This window comes from Sinocyclocheilus rhinocerous, unplaced genomic scaffold (genome assembly GCF_001515625.1).
Source record: "Sinocyclocheilus rhinocerous isolate Xijiao unplaced genomic scaffold, SAMN03320098_v1.1 scaffold1283, whole genome shotgun sequence".
Classification (NCBI taxonomy): Eukaryota; Metazoa; Chordata; class Actinopteri; order Cypriniformes; family Cyprinidae; genus Sinocyclocheilus; species Sinocyclocheilus rhinocerous.
The window spans coordinates 23,738-42,539 of NW_015642522.1; the positions used below are offsets into that span (position 1 = coordinate 23,738).

At 36.9% G+C, this 18,802-nt stretch overlaps 2 protein-coding genes across 2 annotated transcripts in view; one reads left to right on the forward strand and one right to left on the reverse strand.

Moving 5' to 3' along the window:
- Nucleotides 1-2,021: 2,021 nt before the first annotated feature.
- LOC107755988 (uncharacterized) lies at nucleotides 2,022-3,351 on the forward strand. Its single transcript, XM_016572952.1, has one exon. The coding sequence runs from the start codon at nucleotides 2,442-2,444 to the stop codon at nucleotides 3,075-3,077; it is 636 nt and encodes a 211-aa protein (XP_016428438.1). The 5' UTR covers nucleotides 2,022-2,441; the 3' UTR covers nucleotides 3,078-3,351.
- A 6,433-nt stretch (nucleotides 3,352-9,784) lies between these two features.
- Nucleotides 9,785-18,802, reverse strand: part of LOC107755998 (nucleolar protein 8-like) — a 12,356-nt gene continuing 3,338 nt past the window's right edge. The window contains exons 5-17 of the mRNA XM_016572961.1: nucleotides 18,625-18,775; nucleotides 18,459-18,527; nucleotides 14,475-16,475; nucleotides 12,808-12,975; nucleotides 12,609-12,722; nucleotides 12,441-12,531; nucleotides 12,231-12,360; nucleotides 12,069-12,152; nucleotides 11,700-11,992; nucleotides 11,361-11,496; nucleotides 10,802-10,863; nucleotides 10,530-10,612; nucleotides 9,785-10,228 (exon numbers count right to left, since the gene is read on the reverse strand). Of these exons, the coding sequence (XP_016428447.1) occupies nucleotides 10,169-10,228; nucleotides 10,530-10,612; nucleotides 10,802-10,863; nucleotides 11,361-11,496; nucleotides 11,700-11,992; nucleotides 12,069-12,152; nucleotides 12,231-12,360; nucleotides 12,441-12,531; nucleotides 12,609-12,722; nucleotides 12,808-12,975; nucleotides 14,475-16,475; nucleotides 18,459-18,527; nucleotides 18,625-18,666 (3,333 nt within the window). The 5' untranslated portion in view covers nucleotides 18,667-18,775 and the 3' untranslated portion in view covers nucleotides 9,785-10,168. The remainder of the gene's footprint in view (nucleotides 10,229-10,529; nucleotides 10,613-10,801; nucleotides 10,864-11,360; nucleotides 11,497-11,699; nucleotides 11,993-12,068; nucleotides 12,153-12,230; nucleotides 12,361-12,440; nucleotides 12,532-12,608; nucleotides 12,723-12,807; nucleotides 12,976-14,474; nucleotides 16,476-18,458; nucleotides 18,528-18,624; nucleotides 18,776-18,802) is intronic.

Genomic DNA, 18,802 nt, shown 5'->3' on the forward strand with positions numbered 1-18,802 from the left:
ACTCTTAACTTTTATAAAGAATATCTCTTTGGATTTGAGACTTTAGTCTTTGCAACTTTACAGATCTTCTTTATGCACCAAGAGCTTGTAACACTCCAAAGAGAAAGGAAAAATTGAAATCGCATCATATGACCCCTTTAAATTTACAGTTAAATACCGTAATTTCATTAACTGATATAATGTTAATATACCAACCCTTATTGAAGTACTGAAATCTGTTTTGTACCTTTGTAATACACTGATAACCACCAAATGCAGGTGGTGATGAGAAAGTCACATGATGAACCAAAGCCCATCACAAGCAGCTTTTAAATAATAACATACAGTATATAGAAGGTGCACAGTGTCATTCACACAAACGCTAAACACCATCATGGTTACACACATGAAACTGAAATAATGCAATTAACATTCATTTAACAACATTAGGTGTAACACACAACCCTAATATACAAAACTGATAAGAAAAAACTAAGAAGAAACCGTTATTTCAACAAAAAAACATCAAATTTGAATGTAATGCAGGGAATTCTGGGAATGTCAATTTACGGTTATTCACTGTAAATTATACGGTCTTTTTCACTTCCAAAAACGGTATACTACCGTAAAATTAATGTCCTATACATGTAATGTCCAATACAGTTTTTCACCGTATATAGTAGGGGAATTTACCGTTAACCATTTAACAGATTTTTACTGTAGCATTTTTACAGACTTTTACCATTAAAATTCACGGTCATTTTTTACAGTGTAAGTAAATAGGCTCCCATATGTAAATTCAGTAACAATGGAGGGTTGGTAAACCTCATTGAACACAAATCACAAATTTTGGTTTTCCGAATGTTCGGTAATGTTCTGGTTCCTACAAACGTTCTTATTTGGTTCCTTTCAAAAACCATATGGGAACAGAAACTTAGGGGCAAGTTCTGTTTGCTGGGAGTTAAAATAGACTTATATGTAGGCTTACTTTCTATCGACCTATCTATCTATCTAGAGTTCATTCATTCCTCACTACTTTCCCGCTACTCGTGAAAGCGTATTATATGCATTCACTCGTTCATTTATTTGTTTATTTATTCAAGTCAGGCTGTCTTATGAAGGCAACCATCTTTTGCACGGTTCTTTATTCTCGTTTTTTAATACAGAAAAGCAGTGCAACCACTGATCTATAATAGAGATTATCATTATATATAGATCAGTGGGTGCAACTCATTACTAATGTTTAAGCAACATATACCTCTTTAACTGTTATTCAAAGGTTTTTCGAGGCTGGTTGAATGGAAAAAGTGTCACTTCTTCCAGCACAATGACAGGTGTGTTTATATGCTGTTATGCTGTTATGTCAAGTAAGCATTTTATTGTTTGTGTGTCTCCGCTAAAATAATAATCGCTCAGGTGGCTCAATCATTCGCTTTTAGACTTGATTAAACAAATGCCACATCGACGGAAAATCTTAGTCATATCATGGATAAATAAACAGAAATTGAGTTTGTATACATTTATAGTGCATTTCATATCTTAATAAGGTAATCGAGCGTGCGTCTTCGTATAAGCCTAAAACTGAACTGAGAAATAAACATATCGACTACGAGATAACAACCACATCTTTCACATACATCACGTATTCACGCTCTTTGTCGTGGTGTCGTCTCTCAGCTGATCTAAGGGCAGTTGTGCTTTCTTGACCATATATGAAAGAGACGCAGATTATGACTGAAAAACTGATCCTGGAAAAGCAGCTGCGGAGACGAGATGGAATAAACCATTCTGTTCTCGGAGGGGTCGAGTTTTTGCATTACGAAAAACGGCGTTGTTGTTGCTCTTCACGTAAAATGAGATCTTTGTTTTAAAGCATATGAAATATAAATCTAAATGAGCATATATATGATGTTGTTAGATAAAACTGTAGTCATATTTTAAATACTTCAACTCAAGAAAGAATGAAACGCCCCTATCCCTTCGAAGCAGTTTGACGCGCCCCAACACTATAAATATCCCACTAGACGCGGATTTCTGTAGATGTCAACTGTCACTTCGAGATCGACGCTAGCCTGAGACGGAGAGAAAACGTAGTTTGTTGGCACTTATCCAAAGTAAAGCAAACTACAAACATATTTTTGCACTCCTCAGACATTTAGACAACGATTCTGCGTTTAATCTTAAGCAAAAAAAAAACACTGGTTACTCGGAAAAGCTGAGGAGGGGTGTGACTGATCTCAGATCAGAGCCACACGCGCGTCAAGCTGCCTATACAGAGGGCACTGCGCCAGGCTATGTGCCATCTAAAGCCAGTGACAAAGAAAAAATCGGAAAAGATTGTAAAAAGGTAGACGACCGAGGGGGTGAATCGTGTAGAAAGGCACGACTAACCAAAACCCCTAAGCGAGGAGAAGAAACAGCCTTTGTTGCCCTCCAGATTATGTGAGAGCGCACTACATCTGATGCTAGACGCTGAGAAAATGTGCGGAAGGGGCATGATATGCCAATGGGAGGTCTACAGCAACAGACCCTCCATCAAGGAGACGGAGAAACCCAAGAGCGAGTCGAGGAGAACCAATGGCGGCGCTAAACAGAAGTGGCACAAATGGGGAAAAAGGCCAGGAAGAAGGGCGCACTATCCAGAAATGCGCAGAAATCGAGCAAGATTGTCTCGGTGGTCTAGCACTCTGGTTTCATTGCGTCCTGCCAATGTTCAAGGCAACCGAGCGCCTGGCATGAGAGCGCCCAGGAACACCAACCAGTTCCTCATGCACGAGAAATACCAGATGATGCACATGCAATCGGACTCTGTTGGCACCGACAGCGGGTCCGACTGCGAAATGGACTTTGCGGATATGGACTCGTACCTGGGCGTTCTGGAGAACGCTAGAGGCGCACTTTTGGACAGTCCAGATCTGCCTTCGCCACCCACATTTTACGCTCGACAGATGAACCAATGCCAGCCGTTTTCCTTCTTCAGCTTCAATCAAGAGGAAAGCATGCAGTATTTCCCATCGGAAGACGATATGATGCAAAGCGAAGACTTCATGCAAAGGGACTTCAAAGAATTCTGTGACACTGTGGCACCATGTATTTAGACACCTGCCACAGGTAACATGTTTACATCACTTCGGTGGTTTTCTGAACTCTTTTTAACAACTAAATCTGTTGATTGCAACGTGAGAGGCATTTCTTTGTTTGTTTGTTCTGTGATGTGTTACGATTGGGGGGGGGGGAAGGGTCCAAAGTAGGAGTGTGACCAGCCAGCCAGTCACCATCGAGCTCGTTTGATCGCTCTTGACAAACATAGCAGTGGTTTGTACTGCAAAACTAAATCCCATGTGAATGTTTTTCATAATAAATCGACATTTTGCTACACTTGGTCTATATTTTTTATTACATGATTCATTTTGGATATACTTTGCTCAATGAATAATGACCTGCAATTATAAAATGTATAGAATGACTTGTCAGAGATAATTATTCTCAACCTTTGCATGGTTTATGTTTGTAATGATGTTAAAACTGAATAGTAAATCAATATACTATGTCTTATTACATTACAAAGAATGACACAGTAATCGAAATATTTTGGGGTCACAAAAGAAGGAGATGCATAACAGAAATATGATGCCTGTGTAACATTTAAGAACCTTCTTTCCAACATACACACCCTTCTTGTACAGCAGAACTGGGTTTTAGAGATCTGACACAAGAACAATAGCAAAGCTCATGAGACAAGGTGTGTGTGTGTGTGCAAAAGAGTGTCTATATAACCGTGTAATCTGCGTCACTAGTTGGGTTTCCGTTTTCACAGCACACAATGAGACCTATGATCATCTCTGGTCTTTGTATATGACAAGATATCGGTGTTAATAAGGAAATTTAGAGCCCCATTAGTCAATAAAAATGCAAAAAGTTTCGATGAAAAGGCTCCAATGAAATCTTTCTTATGAATAGAGCCCCGAATGTTTTGATCAGCAGCGGTTCAGCCCCTTTCCTGCGCAGCTTGCCAACTGCATGTCAGATAATTGTGGTGCAACTTCTTCATGCCAAACCAGCAGTATTGTGTGTTCAATCCCCTGGCTTCATTTCTAGCCCATTAACTGCAGATAAAAGAAATAAAGATTTTACTGAGATGGGAAAAGAGACTTCAGATGGATTTTCAGAGTGTTATTGAGTAGTTGACGTGGCAGGTGTGAAGTGATCTATCTAAAACTATATATTTAAAAAATATATATTGTATAGGTATTATTTTTTATGACCTCACAATAATATATTATATATATATTAAATGTGTTAACTTGCCATGATAGATAGATAGATAGATAGATACACAAATGATAAATAGATACACAGATGATAGATAGATAGAAAACAAGATAGATACACAAAGCGTTATTGATTTAAGCAGTAAGGTACATATTTATGGCTAAAGAGTGTAGTTAGCAACTCCCTTAGCTGTGATTATATTCACAATGCAGCATAGCTTAAAATGGTATAGCGCTAACTGCTAATAAACTGCTGACAATGTATCCTAAACACACTTTGAATAAAAGTGTCTGTCAAATAGATGTTGTTGCACTAAAGTCATTCACACGTATCTGACAGACACTTTTATCCAAAGGGACTCACAGTGCATTGAAGATACATTTTTTACATTTCATTAGCAGTTAACATTATAAATACGTACATTTTGCTTAAATCAGTAACTTTTGTTCACACTGCATAGATGTTGCACTAAAGTCATTGACCTTTACATCTACATTTATATATTTGACAGACACTTTTTATGAAAAGTGACTCTCAGACCGTTCAATACATATTTTTAGCAGTTCATTAGCAGTTAGCGCCATCTGAGGCTATGCTGCTACGTTGTGAGTATAATCACAGCTAAAGGAGTTGCTAACTACATTCTTTAGCCAAAAATATGTACCTTATTGCTGAAATCAGTAAGCTTTGCTTGTTTGCACTGCGTAGATGCTGTTGCACTAAAGTCATTGACGTTTACATTATGTATATGACAGAACTTTTATCCAAGAGACCAGCTGACCAACCAGCGGAACACTGACCTGACCAGCTTAAACCAACCAGCCAACCAGAAGAATCAACCATTTTCTCAGCATGGAAAACTGTACCTTATTGTTTAAGTCAATGACTTTTGCATTTTAAGAGTGTTTTCCTGTTAACAGTTAACGCTAACTGCTAATGAACTGCTAAAAAAGTAGCTTGAATGCACTGCCTCAACCCATTGACTTTGGATAAAAGTGTCAGTCAAATGTAAATGTGAATGACTTTAGCTGAACAACATTCACGAAGCACAAACAAGATCTGTTTTTCTAAAATAGCAACAAAAGCAGCATTGAGCAAACGCAGCTAAGGTGAAGGCACGACTATCCGCAGAGCTAAAAACCACGTTCATGTAGCAACATGCTAAAAACCTTCAGAATATTTTAGCAACTGCATATAGCAATACTGGTAACAAACCACAACACAGTATAGAACTGAGAAAGTGGCTTTTAAAATGGCAAAATACAGTTAAATCATAGCTGGAGAACATTTTCTTTGCATCTGTAAAGTAAATTGACATATTTTAGTGCATGCTCGCTAACTAGTTTTAATGTAAATGGTTTCGCTAACAGGCCAGTGTCTGTATTATTTTAGGTGGTTCCTGGATATTTAAGGCGTTTTCGAAATGACTCATCTAATGTCTTCCACAGGAAACAGATGCTTATACGATCATCACAATTATTTGAAGTCAGTCAAAAAGGAGTACAATTACGATGTCTGCACAGTAAATCAGCATCAATTTAAAGTGCTTACAATTTAAAATGCTTACAAACGGTTGTAAAGTTTACAGTAAAATTGTAAAGTAACACATTCATGAAACCTTACAGTAAAACCCCAAAAATGTACATGGATGATCTTGCTAGATCATCATTTTTTTCTTTTTAATTTTTGCATTGAAATGTAGAGAATTTGAGATTTATATATTTATATATATATATATATATATTTAAAAAAAAAAAAAGAAAAATACAGCCGATGATCTGTCTCTGTCAGCCTGAAGTGGTTTGAGTGCTGGTGTTTGATCAACGGGACTGTTTTTGTCAGAAACGCACCAGCTTTTGAAAGTAAAATGGGGTTTTTCATTGTCAGAGAGGAAGAAATTGTTGACCTCATGGGCATCCCCTATTAAATATCTTCTTATTAGATTTGAGAGTAATGATGAACACTGATTAAAAAAAACTTTTATACGACTTTAAATAAAAAATAGATATCCAAGTATGTAGCCTTTATACATTACTACAGAACTGTTTTCCTGAAGCTGTGTTATTTTACAATTATTAATACACTGTAAGAAAAAAAAAAATCCATAGAAAAAAGCAACATTTCAACTCACAGCCCTCAATTTTTGGCCTTTTGTAGTAAAAAGTTTGAGTATCTTTGCTAGATTCACTGTCATCACTAATGAACAGCTATAAATAAAAAAGGTAATTATTTGGAAATAAGGTAAAGTAAAATATGACAAAATACAAAGAAACTAAATTAAATTCTAACTCAATTCAGTTTTTCATAGAAATTCTATGGTTAAAACATGATTCATCATGAAAACAATGCAAAATAGAAGAATATTTACTAGTAATCTCAAACATCTGGAACACACTGTTTGCATCTCTAACACAAAAATTCAGTACAACTTCTTTTACAAAATCATCCTCTTGTTTTTCAAGAAGCTTTTGCATTGAGAACTACACTACAAATACACATGAAACCAAGGACCGAAGCTTGAAATGAAGACATTTTTTACTGTGCAACAAGATCCAGCGACAGCCCTTAACTAACTATATGCCTTTGAGTAAATAAACCTCAGCCTGTTGCAACAGGCATATTAAAAAACTGCTAATTTTAGCGCCAGTCGACACGTCCCCTTTCCTTCTTTTTTTAAATATTTTGCCCCATAGCTCTTTTTAGTGTTTGTGTAAAACTAAGGAGGGTTGGAAGAGGTGTATTTTGATTTCTCTCAGTGCAAAAACAGACATTCCTGCTGCCACACACAAACATGATTAGCCAAAGCAAGAGCCAATCAGAGAGCAGGAAGCCTTTAAAATGGCCGTTGATGACAGCCTCTCACATTAGCGTTGTCCTATAGTGGAAGACGCCGCTGTTATCCGAGCCCTACGCTTGGATGTGAACAGTAGATCCAAACAAGTCCTCTTTGAGAAGTTAGGGGGCAGGATGGGGTGGGATTTGAGGAACAGAGGGAGGAGTGTTTGGGGTGAAAAACACACAAGACCTTTAAGTATGGAAAAGTACTGACTTTTGAGAGTTTTTTCATAAGTAAACGCATGACAGACCATTGAAAATCTTGCACAATAGCATCTGTTGCTACAGACTGCAGCTGTAAATCAATCAGTTCATTCCAGCAATGCTAAAGCTAATATTTTGGTGAAATAATTTTCACAATGTGTGTATTTATATAAGATATGCAGTCCAAAGCAGCTCAATATGTGTGTAAAACCTCCCAGTTTACACTTGCAGGCACAGTGTGTCTGTGTGTCATTTGGAAGAAGGGTTGTTATTCTAGTCGGACGCAGGCTGGTCACGTGACTTTGCCTTTTTGAGCTGGCTAAGGGCATTAGTAACAGGTAACTGTGGAAGTTATTCCCATTATGAGAGGAATTTACGAAGTAAAATGTAAATATTTCATACCAGCACACATTCTGGTTGCTCCCCGCTCAGAAATTAGCCTCTCTATGTCATAAAAACAACCAGTGTTCATTCATATCTGTCAAACAGCTTGCTAATCTTTTCTAACATACGCTAACTGGTGAAAAAACAAGAATGAAACTTTAAAATTAAAAGAGACTGTGCTCAGTTAATGTTAAAATGGAGAATGAAGAACTGTTTTTGGCTTACCATCCCCCATTCACACATTAGCATCACAAACCCTAAATGTGAGGCTTTTGAAAATAAAGGCTGTAAGTAGAACCAAAGTGGGTTTTATATAACTATTTGAACTTACACAAGGACTATTTGCTAGCTCTTTAGAAAAACATCTACTACTAGTGCTTTAACAGATGAAGACACCAAATGCTAATCTGAGGAACAACATAAAACTTTCTTAATCTCCACAGAATCACATATAAACTCAAATCTTGTACATTTGTGCTAGGAACATTAATTATTCCTCAGATCATGTGTTTTGTTGAGGAGAGGTGAGTTATTAATTTACCTAGTGATTATTGCGTTTTTATCAAAGCGGGTAAAAACTCCCACAAACATACACTGAAAGACGAACTTGAGCAATATTTAGAAACCAGAATAATACACTTTTTTGTGGGCTCTTTTAAAACCCATTAGCAACATGCTAACTTTAACATCCTAGCTTTAGCAACATGCTAAAAATCCCTCAAAAGATCTTAACATCATGACAGAGCCACTACTTTATCTAGAAAGTTCCAGCAATAAAAAATGATCAAAGTTGATGGCCAAAAACAGGACTTGGTAACACAAAATGGCAGTTTTGGGGGACTATGTCACTGCAGAACAGCTGCTTCTTTCCTTCACGAGCTATATAGACACCAGCTGTGATGTCACAGTGAAATCGGAAACCACAGCGTCCTGTTTATGTGGAGAACACAGTGCTCATGACTATAGTTCAGAACCACATACGTGCCGTTTTGCCTATAGTGATCAAAACCACCGTCAATCAAACACAAAGTCAATGGTACAATGATATTCTTGAAAACACACACACAATATATGATAGCTGGGCAGAGCCAAAAGGTTCCTGTAGATTTATTAAGGGTTTCATCAGTAGACGAAAATAACAGTGCAAGATTTTTGCTCCTTGAGTGATTGCACGTTTCATTCTTGGCCTTTGCACAGGCTTACGTTAAACACGTTTCCTGCCAACTTGCCTGAGCTTGTGTGACATAAAAAATTTCACAGTCTAATAAAAATTGCCATTTAAGTGCGACATGCTACAATTTATCCAAAACATTCATTTGAACTACAATAAATCCAAAAAGTGCTTACAAATGCTAAAAAAGTGAACAGTCACAATACCTATATATATATATATATATATATATATATATATATATATATACCTCTACATATATCAGGGTTTTCACAACAAAACCCGCCCAATTGCTACTCAAAATTAGCCCAATTGCATTTCGAGGGGGGTCCCCCAGTAAATATCATGTTCCTGGGGGGAGGGTAAAATAAACGTTTTTTTTTGGTGGGGTTCCCCGGTAAAATTCGCATTTCAGGGGCTAAATATGTTTTTAGGGTCGCTTCAACCTGCGGACATGAAAAACAACCCGCGGCAAGTGTTAAAATAGCCCAATTCCACGGGAAAACCGCGGACTTGGCAACACTGACATATATGCAAATTTGAACCTAAATTCTTACAATATATGTATTTCATATATGATATCATATACTGTATATACAAAAATGTCTGTTATCAAAACCTTCATGAATAACCGGAAATCTTTAAGCATTTTTGGAAGTTTGCATAAGAGTAAAGTAATAGTAAAGGCTTCAGTAACCCTTTTGCACTAGTTAGTGGAAACTGCTTGAGTTTGCAGATAAGGGTAAGAATAAACACTAGAGGTCAAATATCACTATCATTAGCCAAAATGGTATCTAGGATAAGGCTGAAGAGTTTCCTCAATCGCTTTTGCACATACAAATGCATTTTTTTTTCTCCAAATGTAAGATGGCTTCGTAGCTGTCGACACTGTGCAGTCTTTTCTAAGCGACTACATGCAAGAATCACAACAAATAACAAAAAAAGTTTGCATTTGCATGATCTACTGTGCAAAACATATGTACTAAATGATCTTTAATGTGGCACGTGCAAACACGTAAAAAGCACAGAGTAGGTTTTCTAGTAAACAACTTTGTGGGCTGATCCTGTGGTTTGGAGAAAGTGAGTGAGGAACGAAAACAAACACTAAAGCCAGCTGTAATAATCATGAAAGTATTATCACACCACCCTCTAGTGGTACAAACCAGCTTTTATTCTCTCAAATCATTTTAATCATACAAAGAGAATATTCATTAGATACTGTGATTTTGAATAATAAATTACATCTATTAAACAGAATCGGCAAAAATGTCTGAAAACTGGTCATCTTCGGAGTAAAAAATGTCTTTGAATACTTGAAATTGTTTAGGTCTTCAGTGAAGGCCTCTGGCGTCTTTTGGCATCTCTGTGTTTCTTGCGACACTCCTGTTGGGGGGAAAAACCGCTGTAATTCATGTCATAAAATATGCAAACCAAATTTCAGTACTTTTAAATGTCACAAACCATTTTGAAATATGTTAAACTAGGAATCCACAATCAGTTTCAAGCAAAGGGACTGAGCATAAAATGTTGTATTTTAATAATATGCACAAACTATTAGTGCATTTACAGTTTACTTAATATATTTTAATGTTGGATGGATAACGAAACATTTAGCTGGTTGAAGTGAAATTATGATTTTTATTAATAATTTTTCATATGAATCAGTTTGAGATCTGTGTGGTACCTCTCTGAGCGACGTCCTCTTCTGTTCCCAGGCTTCCCTCTGGTCTTGAAGTTTTACACTTCTACAAAACATTCCTGGCCCCTCTGAAGAAAAGAGATTTGTACATAGAGTGTTTGAAAGCACAACAGGAAAAATGATAAAAACCCATTTGAATTTAACCTCATACACACACACACAGGCTTGAGTAAGCATTCAAATATGCTGTTGTTAGTGATTATGTTTAATTGATCATGAATGTTTTAATTTGTCAAGATGAATGGTTTAAATCTCACCTTTTAACCGCTCATCATTTTGATAGAAAAAGAAAAAGGTCTTTTTTGATGTTGTCGGTTCCCTGCAGAAAATTAAGCTTTAATCAAAAAGTAATCCAAACCAGATTTACAACATTTTGTTGGTATATAGATATATGCAAAACGTGTTTGCTTATTTGATTAGTGACTTAGAAAGAGAGCAAGATCTTCAATATTTGCACATTGAAACAAAAATGGTGTAGAAACAATATAAACCAGAACTTGTTAGTAAATTTCAAAGTAACACATTGAATTAAACATGAAACTTTGAAGGAGAAAAACTGAAATATTATTTTCTTATTCATAATAGATATTTTTTGCAGTGTACTTCATTTTAATATTTCTGTATTTTAAACATAATAATCCTAAACCTAAATTTTGTATCCAAGATTTTCCATCAGTATTTTCGCTACTGACTAATCAGCGGATTTTGTGATCCATCTTTTAAGGCTGGTTTAGCATCATTAACAATGTTTCTAGTGATACATTCCTTGTGCTACCAAGCACAAACTGTAAATGATTAAAATGATAATATAATTACTCTGTGATTTTGCTGGAAGCGGATTGGTCCTCCTCAACCTCGTCCACTCCTTCCTCGTCTGAACTGCTGTCCTGGAAACGAGGGTCCGCTTGCCAAGAGAACTTGGCTCCTTTTACTGTCTCTATTTTGTACTCGTCTGATTGGCAAAAAAAATGATTACAAATAATGTTTTATACTCCAACATGTTATATGTGGTATAATGTAAAAGTGACTTAAAAAAAAAAGCATAAATAAACAATGAAAACGTTTGAAAAACCAATGGCGAAAAACAAATTTAAAGCGCAAGGATACACCCAATATTTTACCTACAATGAAAAATGACATAAATGATCAGTGCACCTGTATTGGTGGTCATCTCCGCAGCTGTGTCTTCACCAAAGAAGGAGAACTTGAATCCACCTGAAGCATCTTCTTTTGCTTCTACATTAGAAGTGAAGGAAACCTCCATGTGTTTCATTATATCTTCAGTATCTTCTGCCTCTTTATCCCATGAAACCGTTTCCTTCTCGTCCTGGTTTTCTTTAGACGTCCCAAAGACCTCCTTCAAATCCACCGAGATGTCAAAGTAAACGTCCTTAGAAACTTCAGGGAGTTTTTCAGCCTCTATGCGTTTCTTTCGTCGCGCCGCTTTGCTGTCCACCAACAAAATCACAAATGTTTAACGACGTCACAATGAGTCTAAAATCCAAAAATGAGTTCATGTAATACCTCTCTTTCTTCGGTTCCTCTGTCTTGGCCTCAAAAGCAGTGTGTTCTTCTTGTGTCGGGTCGTAATGCAGGCTCGAAACATCTCTGCAAAGCCAAACATAAACCTTTAAAAACAAGTGAAAAGAACAAAACATGCTCAAAGAACATCCGAAGAAGTCATACTTGAACATCGTGCCCTTTCTGGAGTTTTGTGGTTGTATGTTGGTGTTTAAAATGCTTTGGAGGATGTCTAGACTTTTCTTTTTCTCCTCAAGAAGTTGTTTGTCTGCATCTTTTTCGGGAGCCGCTTCATCTGAAATTTGAAATATTAAAAACAGGTGAATAATTCCTTCAAAACGCATTGAAACCCAAGATTATAGTTAAATAAATTACCTTGATCTTCAGACTCATCATCGCTTTCCAGAAATCTAGAATCGACGTGGAATCTTGAATCGGTTCCGAATCTGGCCTGCAGCTTCATGAGCTGAAATAAAGATGAAGACGAGAAATCAAACAAACTCTGAATCTCTCTCTATCCTGATAAAGACTCTCAATCCAAACCTTCTGTCCAGCTTTGCCCTCAAACTGGGGCTTGATCTGGAAACAATCGTCCTCAGAACCATCGTCCTCATCTTCACTGTCAAACAGCTTGCTGCCACCTGGCTTGTTGTTTTTCTGTGGAATTATGATGGAAACTTGAAGAACATATCAAAGAGTTCAAGAAAATAAACTTCCAATTCCAATCTTGGTCCATATTTGCCTTTTCTTTCAACATGGACGTTTGTTGATCTTCGTTAGATCCTGAATCATACTCAAAGAGGCTTTTTTTCAAGATTGTTGGTGGTTGTTCTGGTCTGCTTGTGGTTTCATCTTCTTCATCATCAGAATCAAACACAATGTGTTTGCTTTTGTTCGCTTTCACTGCGTCCTGAAAAACATAATTTAGATTTTCAGTGAATTATGACTTTAAATTAGTAACACAATGATATTAAAATTTAGGCCACTACAGATGAGCCAATAATCATTGTATTAGGGCTGCACAATTAATCGAAATTAAATCGCAAAGGCAATAAATCGCGATTAGCTGCGATTCTCATGCGTATCTTTCAGTGAAGCACCGTTCTGTGATCAGTAGTAAATCTCCATTCGAAGGCCAGAGGGCGCTCTCGCGCTGAAAATCCAAATATGCCCCGAAGAAGAAATCCAGGAAATGCCTATCGCTGCAGCTGAATAAACAGAAGATTTAACTGCTTTCATTGATTCAACGTGACTAATAAACACACGACTAAGGCAATATATGGTTTATCTGAGTTCTTATTATTATAATTTTCATCATAATAAAGTATATCTATAATGAAATGCTAATCGACATAGCCATTATCACTGCTTAGAATACAATGAAATATTGTGTGCCTTAATTATTCTGTTTAAGAAGCCACATTATCTCACAGAAGGATTTATTTCAAACACTCGACTGACCTTATGAAGTGAGTTTGGAGTAAAAGCATGTTATTAAATGTGGTATTTTCACGTGCTCTCAGATGGAGCAGCATTTACTACACAGTAGTAGTTCACTGAGAAGACACGCAAACAGCTGTCATTATCGCGAACAATTTAGTCGATTTCATAATCTTACGATTATATCGTCTGTGATTATGAACGCGATTTTGCATAGGTTGTCAGAGAACTACGGCTCTAAGTAGTAAATGCTGCTCCATCTGAAAGCAGGTGATGGAGATTTACTACTAATCACAGAACCGGCTTTACTGACAAAATGTGCATGACAATCGCGATTAATCGCGTTCGATTAATCGTGCAGCCCTACATTGTATAATTAATTGATGTACAATAAATCAATGAACTTCACATAATCAAAACATATGAAAAATACAAAGGCCAACATAGACAAAAAAATCTGTAAAACAATGAAGTTTACAAAACTAAAATATGTATGATTTATTAGCAAAGTTTTAATTACATAACTTGAAATGTTTGTAAACCTGATGAAGGTCATGTTGACTGAAAAATCTTCAACATTTCTATTTTTTTTTCTATTTCTAAGTTTTGTAAGCCTTAGTCCTGTGCAGGATTTTTTCTATTTTTCTTTATAATTTATTTATGAATAATGACATGAAACAAGAAATAGCCAATATTAAAATTTGATACTAGTTTGTCTGAATAAATTAAAAATAAAACACTTTAAATTCTACACATGAATTTAGGCATCACAGCATTATAATGTACAATACAATAGATTCACTTTTTGAGAGTTAGATGATGACAGAGTATGAAAAAAATATATACGATACAACTAATACTATTAAATTAAAAGAAATCTCTAAAAACGACCAATAACTAACATTTTACTGATTCATTGTGCATCCTCACTTAAAATACTTCAAACTTTTATGGACTACCTCTACTCACCACGTTAGAAAGAGCACCTTGAATGAGTTTCCTCTGTTGCTCGGTTTCTTTCTGTCGTTGCTCCAGTGACGCAAGACGTTTCTGGTTGTCCTGCTGTTGTTTCTTAGCATCTATCACAGTTGAGTGAAGAACTGTTTGATGTGAAACAACATTCTCCTGAACGTTCTTCGAATTGGCAGGTTTAGAATCTTTTGTCGGAGTTCTGGACTTCTCATCATCACTAGTTTCCGATTCCTCACTAGAAGAGTCACTGCTGGAGGATCTGGAGGTCTTCGTCTGCTTGGGTTTGATTGATTTATTAGAGCTTACAGTTTTTGGGATGGTTCTTGCCAATTGTGTTGCTAAAGACGTTTTAGAAGTGAGGACTTTAGCATTGTCTTCTTCCTCGCTGCTTTCTGATTCTTCACTAGAAGAGTCACTACTGGAGGATCTGGAGGTCTTCGTCTGCTTGGGTTTGACTGAGTTACTACACCTACTAGTTTTTAGTTTGGTTTCAGGGCTGGTTTTTGCCGATTGTGATGCTGGAGACATTTTAGAACTGGAGACTTTAGCATTATCTTCTTCCTCGCTGCTTTCTGATTCTTCACTAGAAGAGTCACTGCTGGAGGATCTGGAGGTCTTCATCTGATTGGGTTTGACTGGGGTCTTTGAATTGTTAGAGCTAACAGTCTTCATTTCAGTTTTAGAGATGTTTTTTACAGATTGCGCAACTGAAGGTGTTTTAGAAATCAAAACTCCAGCACGGTCTTCATTATCATCTTCCTCGCTGCTTTCTGATTCTTCACTAGAAGAATCATCTTCTGAGATGGACGCTTTATTCTCAAGTTTTTTTGAGGGTGTTTGTATATTTAAAGTGGATAATTTCTGCTGAGACAGACGGTTTGAAGACTGTGGTTGACTTGTATCTTCTGAGATGCTTTGTTCTTTCAATTTCAGGTCTTGTTTGAGTCTTTTAGGAGATTCACCGTCTATATTTTGGGCGAATCTTTTCAGGCTTGGCTCTGGACCTCCAAAGAGATCCTTCGTTCCAATGAATGCAGGAAGAGATACAGTGTTTACCTGATTCTTCTTCTTACTTTCTTTCTCAGGGGTCTCGTCTCCAAGAAGAGAAGCGAGAATATCTTCTGGGTTATTGCCTGTTTTTTTGGGTGGTGCACTTGAGGTCTTGGCTTCGTCTTTGGGTCCTTCTACACTTTCATCATCTGAAATCACCTCCGCTTTTTTAGCTAGCTGCTCCAAGTCTGCTAGGGAAAGATCTAAACGGTAGCAGATCCCCATCATGGCTTCATAATCAGAATCTACACTAACATCATCATCATCATCATATGCCTCATCACTACCATCATCAGATTCAGTTGAAGACTTGTTTTTACTGGATTCTGTTGGGGAATCTTGAGTAACAGGTGCAGATTCAACTTGTGTTTGGGTCTTTCTCCGAGTGAGTATTTCATCAGTGTCCGCAGAATCATATTCCTCATCGTCTTTTGATGAAGTCAGTAGGGACGTTTTCACGTCATCTTGTTCCACTCCACCCCAGAAAACATTAGACTTGACAACAAAATCATCTCCCACCACCTCCAGGTTGTTGTCGTCGTCATCCTCCGTGGAGGTTTGTTTAGGGTTCCTCAAATGTTCTTGAGCAACCAACATTCTGATTTCATCTTCAGAGTCAGAGTCGTTGTCGAAAACACAAACAGATTTTTGTTTTCTTGTCTTTACAGCAGAGAGTCCATTTTGTTGGATCGCCACTTTGTTTTTGTTTCCAGTGGCAGCCGCATTAATTCCATTTCTCTGAGCCAAATTACTAAGAAACAAACTCAAGTCTATTTTGGATCTTTTGGGACACGGTTTCTGCTTTGGAAACTCTCCTCGCCTTTTCTTACTGATTTCATCGTCTCCCCCTTTAATCTCCCATGTCAGCTTGGACACTGATGTGACGTCATCCGCAGTCTCCAGTCTCTTGATGTTGTGGCAGTGTTTGGATGGATCATACTTAAAAACGTATTCAAGAGTTAAGGGTAGATATTGAATTACATTGAAAGTATGACGGTGAACACTATTAACTGCAATGATTATATATTGCGATTAAACTTTGCGATTAAGCAAAATTTGGTAGTTTTTTTATTGTTGATTCATTGTGATTCTGTTCTTCATAATGATTCCAGGCAGGGGCGCCGCTAGCAATTTTGGGCCCTATGAAAGAAAATGAGGACGGGCCCCCTACCGCACCAAACATACAAGCCAACCTAGTTATCCAAAATCTGTCTGCAATTTAATAATACTGACCTATTACTTTTGCTATTGCTATACCACTAGGTATCAGTATTTAGTCAGAGACCTACCCATAGCCGCAGGAACATATTTTGGGGGTGCAGGGGGGCGGGGCTTGATGTTGAAGGGCGGGGCCAAGGTGGGGGATTTTAAACAAAATCCTAATATTAAACAGCCCAAACACTTATAGATGAACATACAAATTAATGAAGACAGAGTTATATGAGAACGAATATATATTTGTGCTTTTGTGATTTTAGCTCAATAATATTTTTTCTTTAATATTTTTATTATTTTAAGGAGATTTTACTAAATATTAACCTCAAAATTATGCACCATTTATCATCTGCAATATCAGGGTGTAATCTCCAGATGGCTGTATAGCCCTATATATAAATACATATAAACCATTTGCTGCAGAGTGAGAACTTAAGACATAAAGCACGTTACTTGTATCAGGTTATTCATTGATATATTTTCAGACATTATTAAAGACTACATTTAGTAAAAGTTGAAATTTAAATGTTGATTTGAAGTGTCAGTTATTATTATTGTAGTCAAATCTGGACACAGAGAAAGCATTTTGTTACTCATACTAGCTACAGCTTGATCAGTCACACTAAAGTCATCAGAATAAATATTGGCTAAGTGTGACCATGGCAATATTTTAAAACATATAATTGAGTGTTTACATACAATGAACAGAGACATTCTGTGGTAGAGATGTGCATCCTATTTGAAAAAATCTGCATCGCAATCAGCAACTGGTAAATTGAGATTCCAGTAGCTTTACTGGCATGGTAAAAAGGCTTTACAAAGCAATGACAGCGCTTCGAACCAATGGTGTAGGGCTGGACAATAATTCAATATCAATATGTATCGCGATATAATTTTTTTCAATAACGGTGATATGATTTTTAAACACATTTCCGATATTTCGATATACATTACCGGTGTTTCCCATACATTGATTTATTTGTACCGTTTGACTTCGTTGAATAAACATGAGCAAATTTAGAGGCTACAATTCATAGTTTTCAGTCACGTGACTGGTTCGAAGACCTGGCAGGCAAAACATCCATAGAATTGCAGCACAAGCCTGTCGATTTTCCATTTGTTTCCAATCCACAAATATTTAGAGCTTTTGATGACCGGACATATACATCTTTGTCGAACTCGAAGACATCTCTAATTTGACAGTTTACCATCTAATCTCACTCTAGGCTATGTAGGACGGGACGGAACCATGCAGTGAATGGGGGGGGTTATTTTGCCGGAAATGCAGAAATAAGCCGTAATTTTGTTTTATTTGTAAGTCTTTGGTAGATACAATTATAATTTCTATTGCATTACTACTAGTACTGTTGCTGCTAATAAAACAGATCTCTGGGGGCCCCAAAAGTGCATGGGCCCTTAGAATCGTCCTAACTTTCCCCCCCATAGCCCCTGATCCCAGATATAAATATTTTTCAAAAGATGGCACTTCACAAAAAAAAGGCCAATGTCAGCAGACAAGAAAGGGAGAGGATGACAGATAAAATAAACAAAAAAGTATGTTTCAATAAAAAAATTTAGTTTGGAAAATGCATCTGCTAGTTTTAGGTAATGAACATCTCAATGACTTGTTTCTCCAAGCAAAAGGGCACTTGCAAGCATATCTGTGTCAATGCTTTTAAGTAAATCGTCCTAGAATTGTGACATGGAAAAGGATATATTGTTCTTTCCTTTACACTTCAGATTCACGACAGGAAGTACCCTCCCAAATTTACTCACGACCCAATTCTGGAAGAGTGGATAAACACAAAACCAAGGTTAAATCAGCATCTGGGCCATTTTTACAACTGGACAAAAGTTCTTAGCAAAAGAAAATCACACAGACCTTATGGCCGGGAATTTCAGTTCCTGGAACGGCAGCTTTCATGTGGAAATTCTCAACGCCGGCCACTTTAAACGAATCCACTAATTTCTCCTGAGGGATGATCTTTGGTGTCTTGGCCTTTTCAACCAGTTGCTGTCGTTCCTCAGCAAGTCTAAAAAAAACCAATAAAGAATCAGTA

Coding starts and splice junctions, on each gene's coding strand:
- LOC107755988 (XM_016572952.1), top strand. CDS start 2,442: ATGCTAGACGCTGAGAAAATGTGCGGAAGGGGCATGATATGCCAATGG.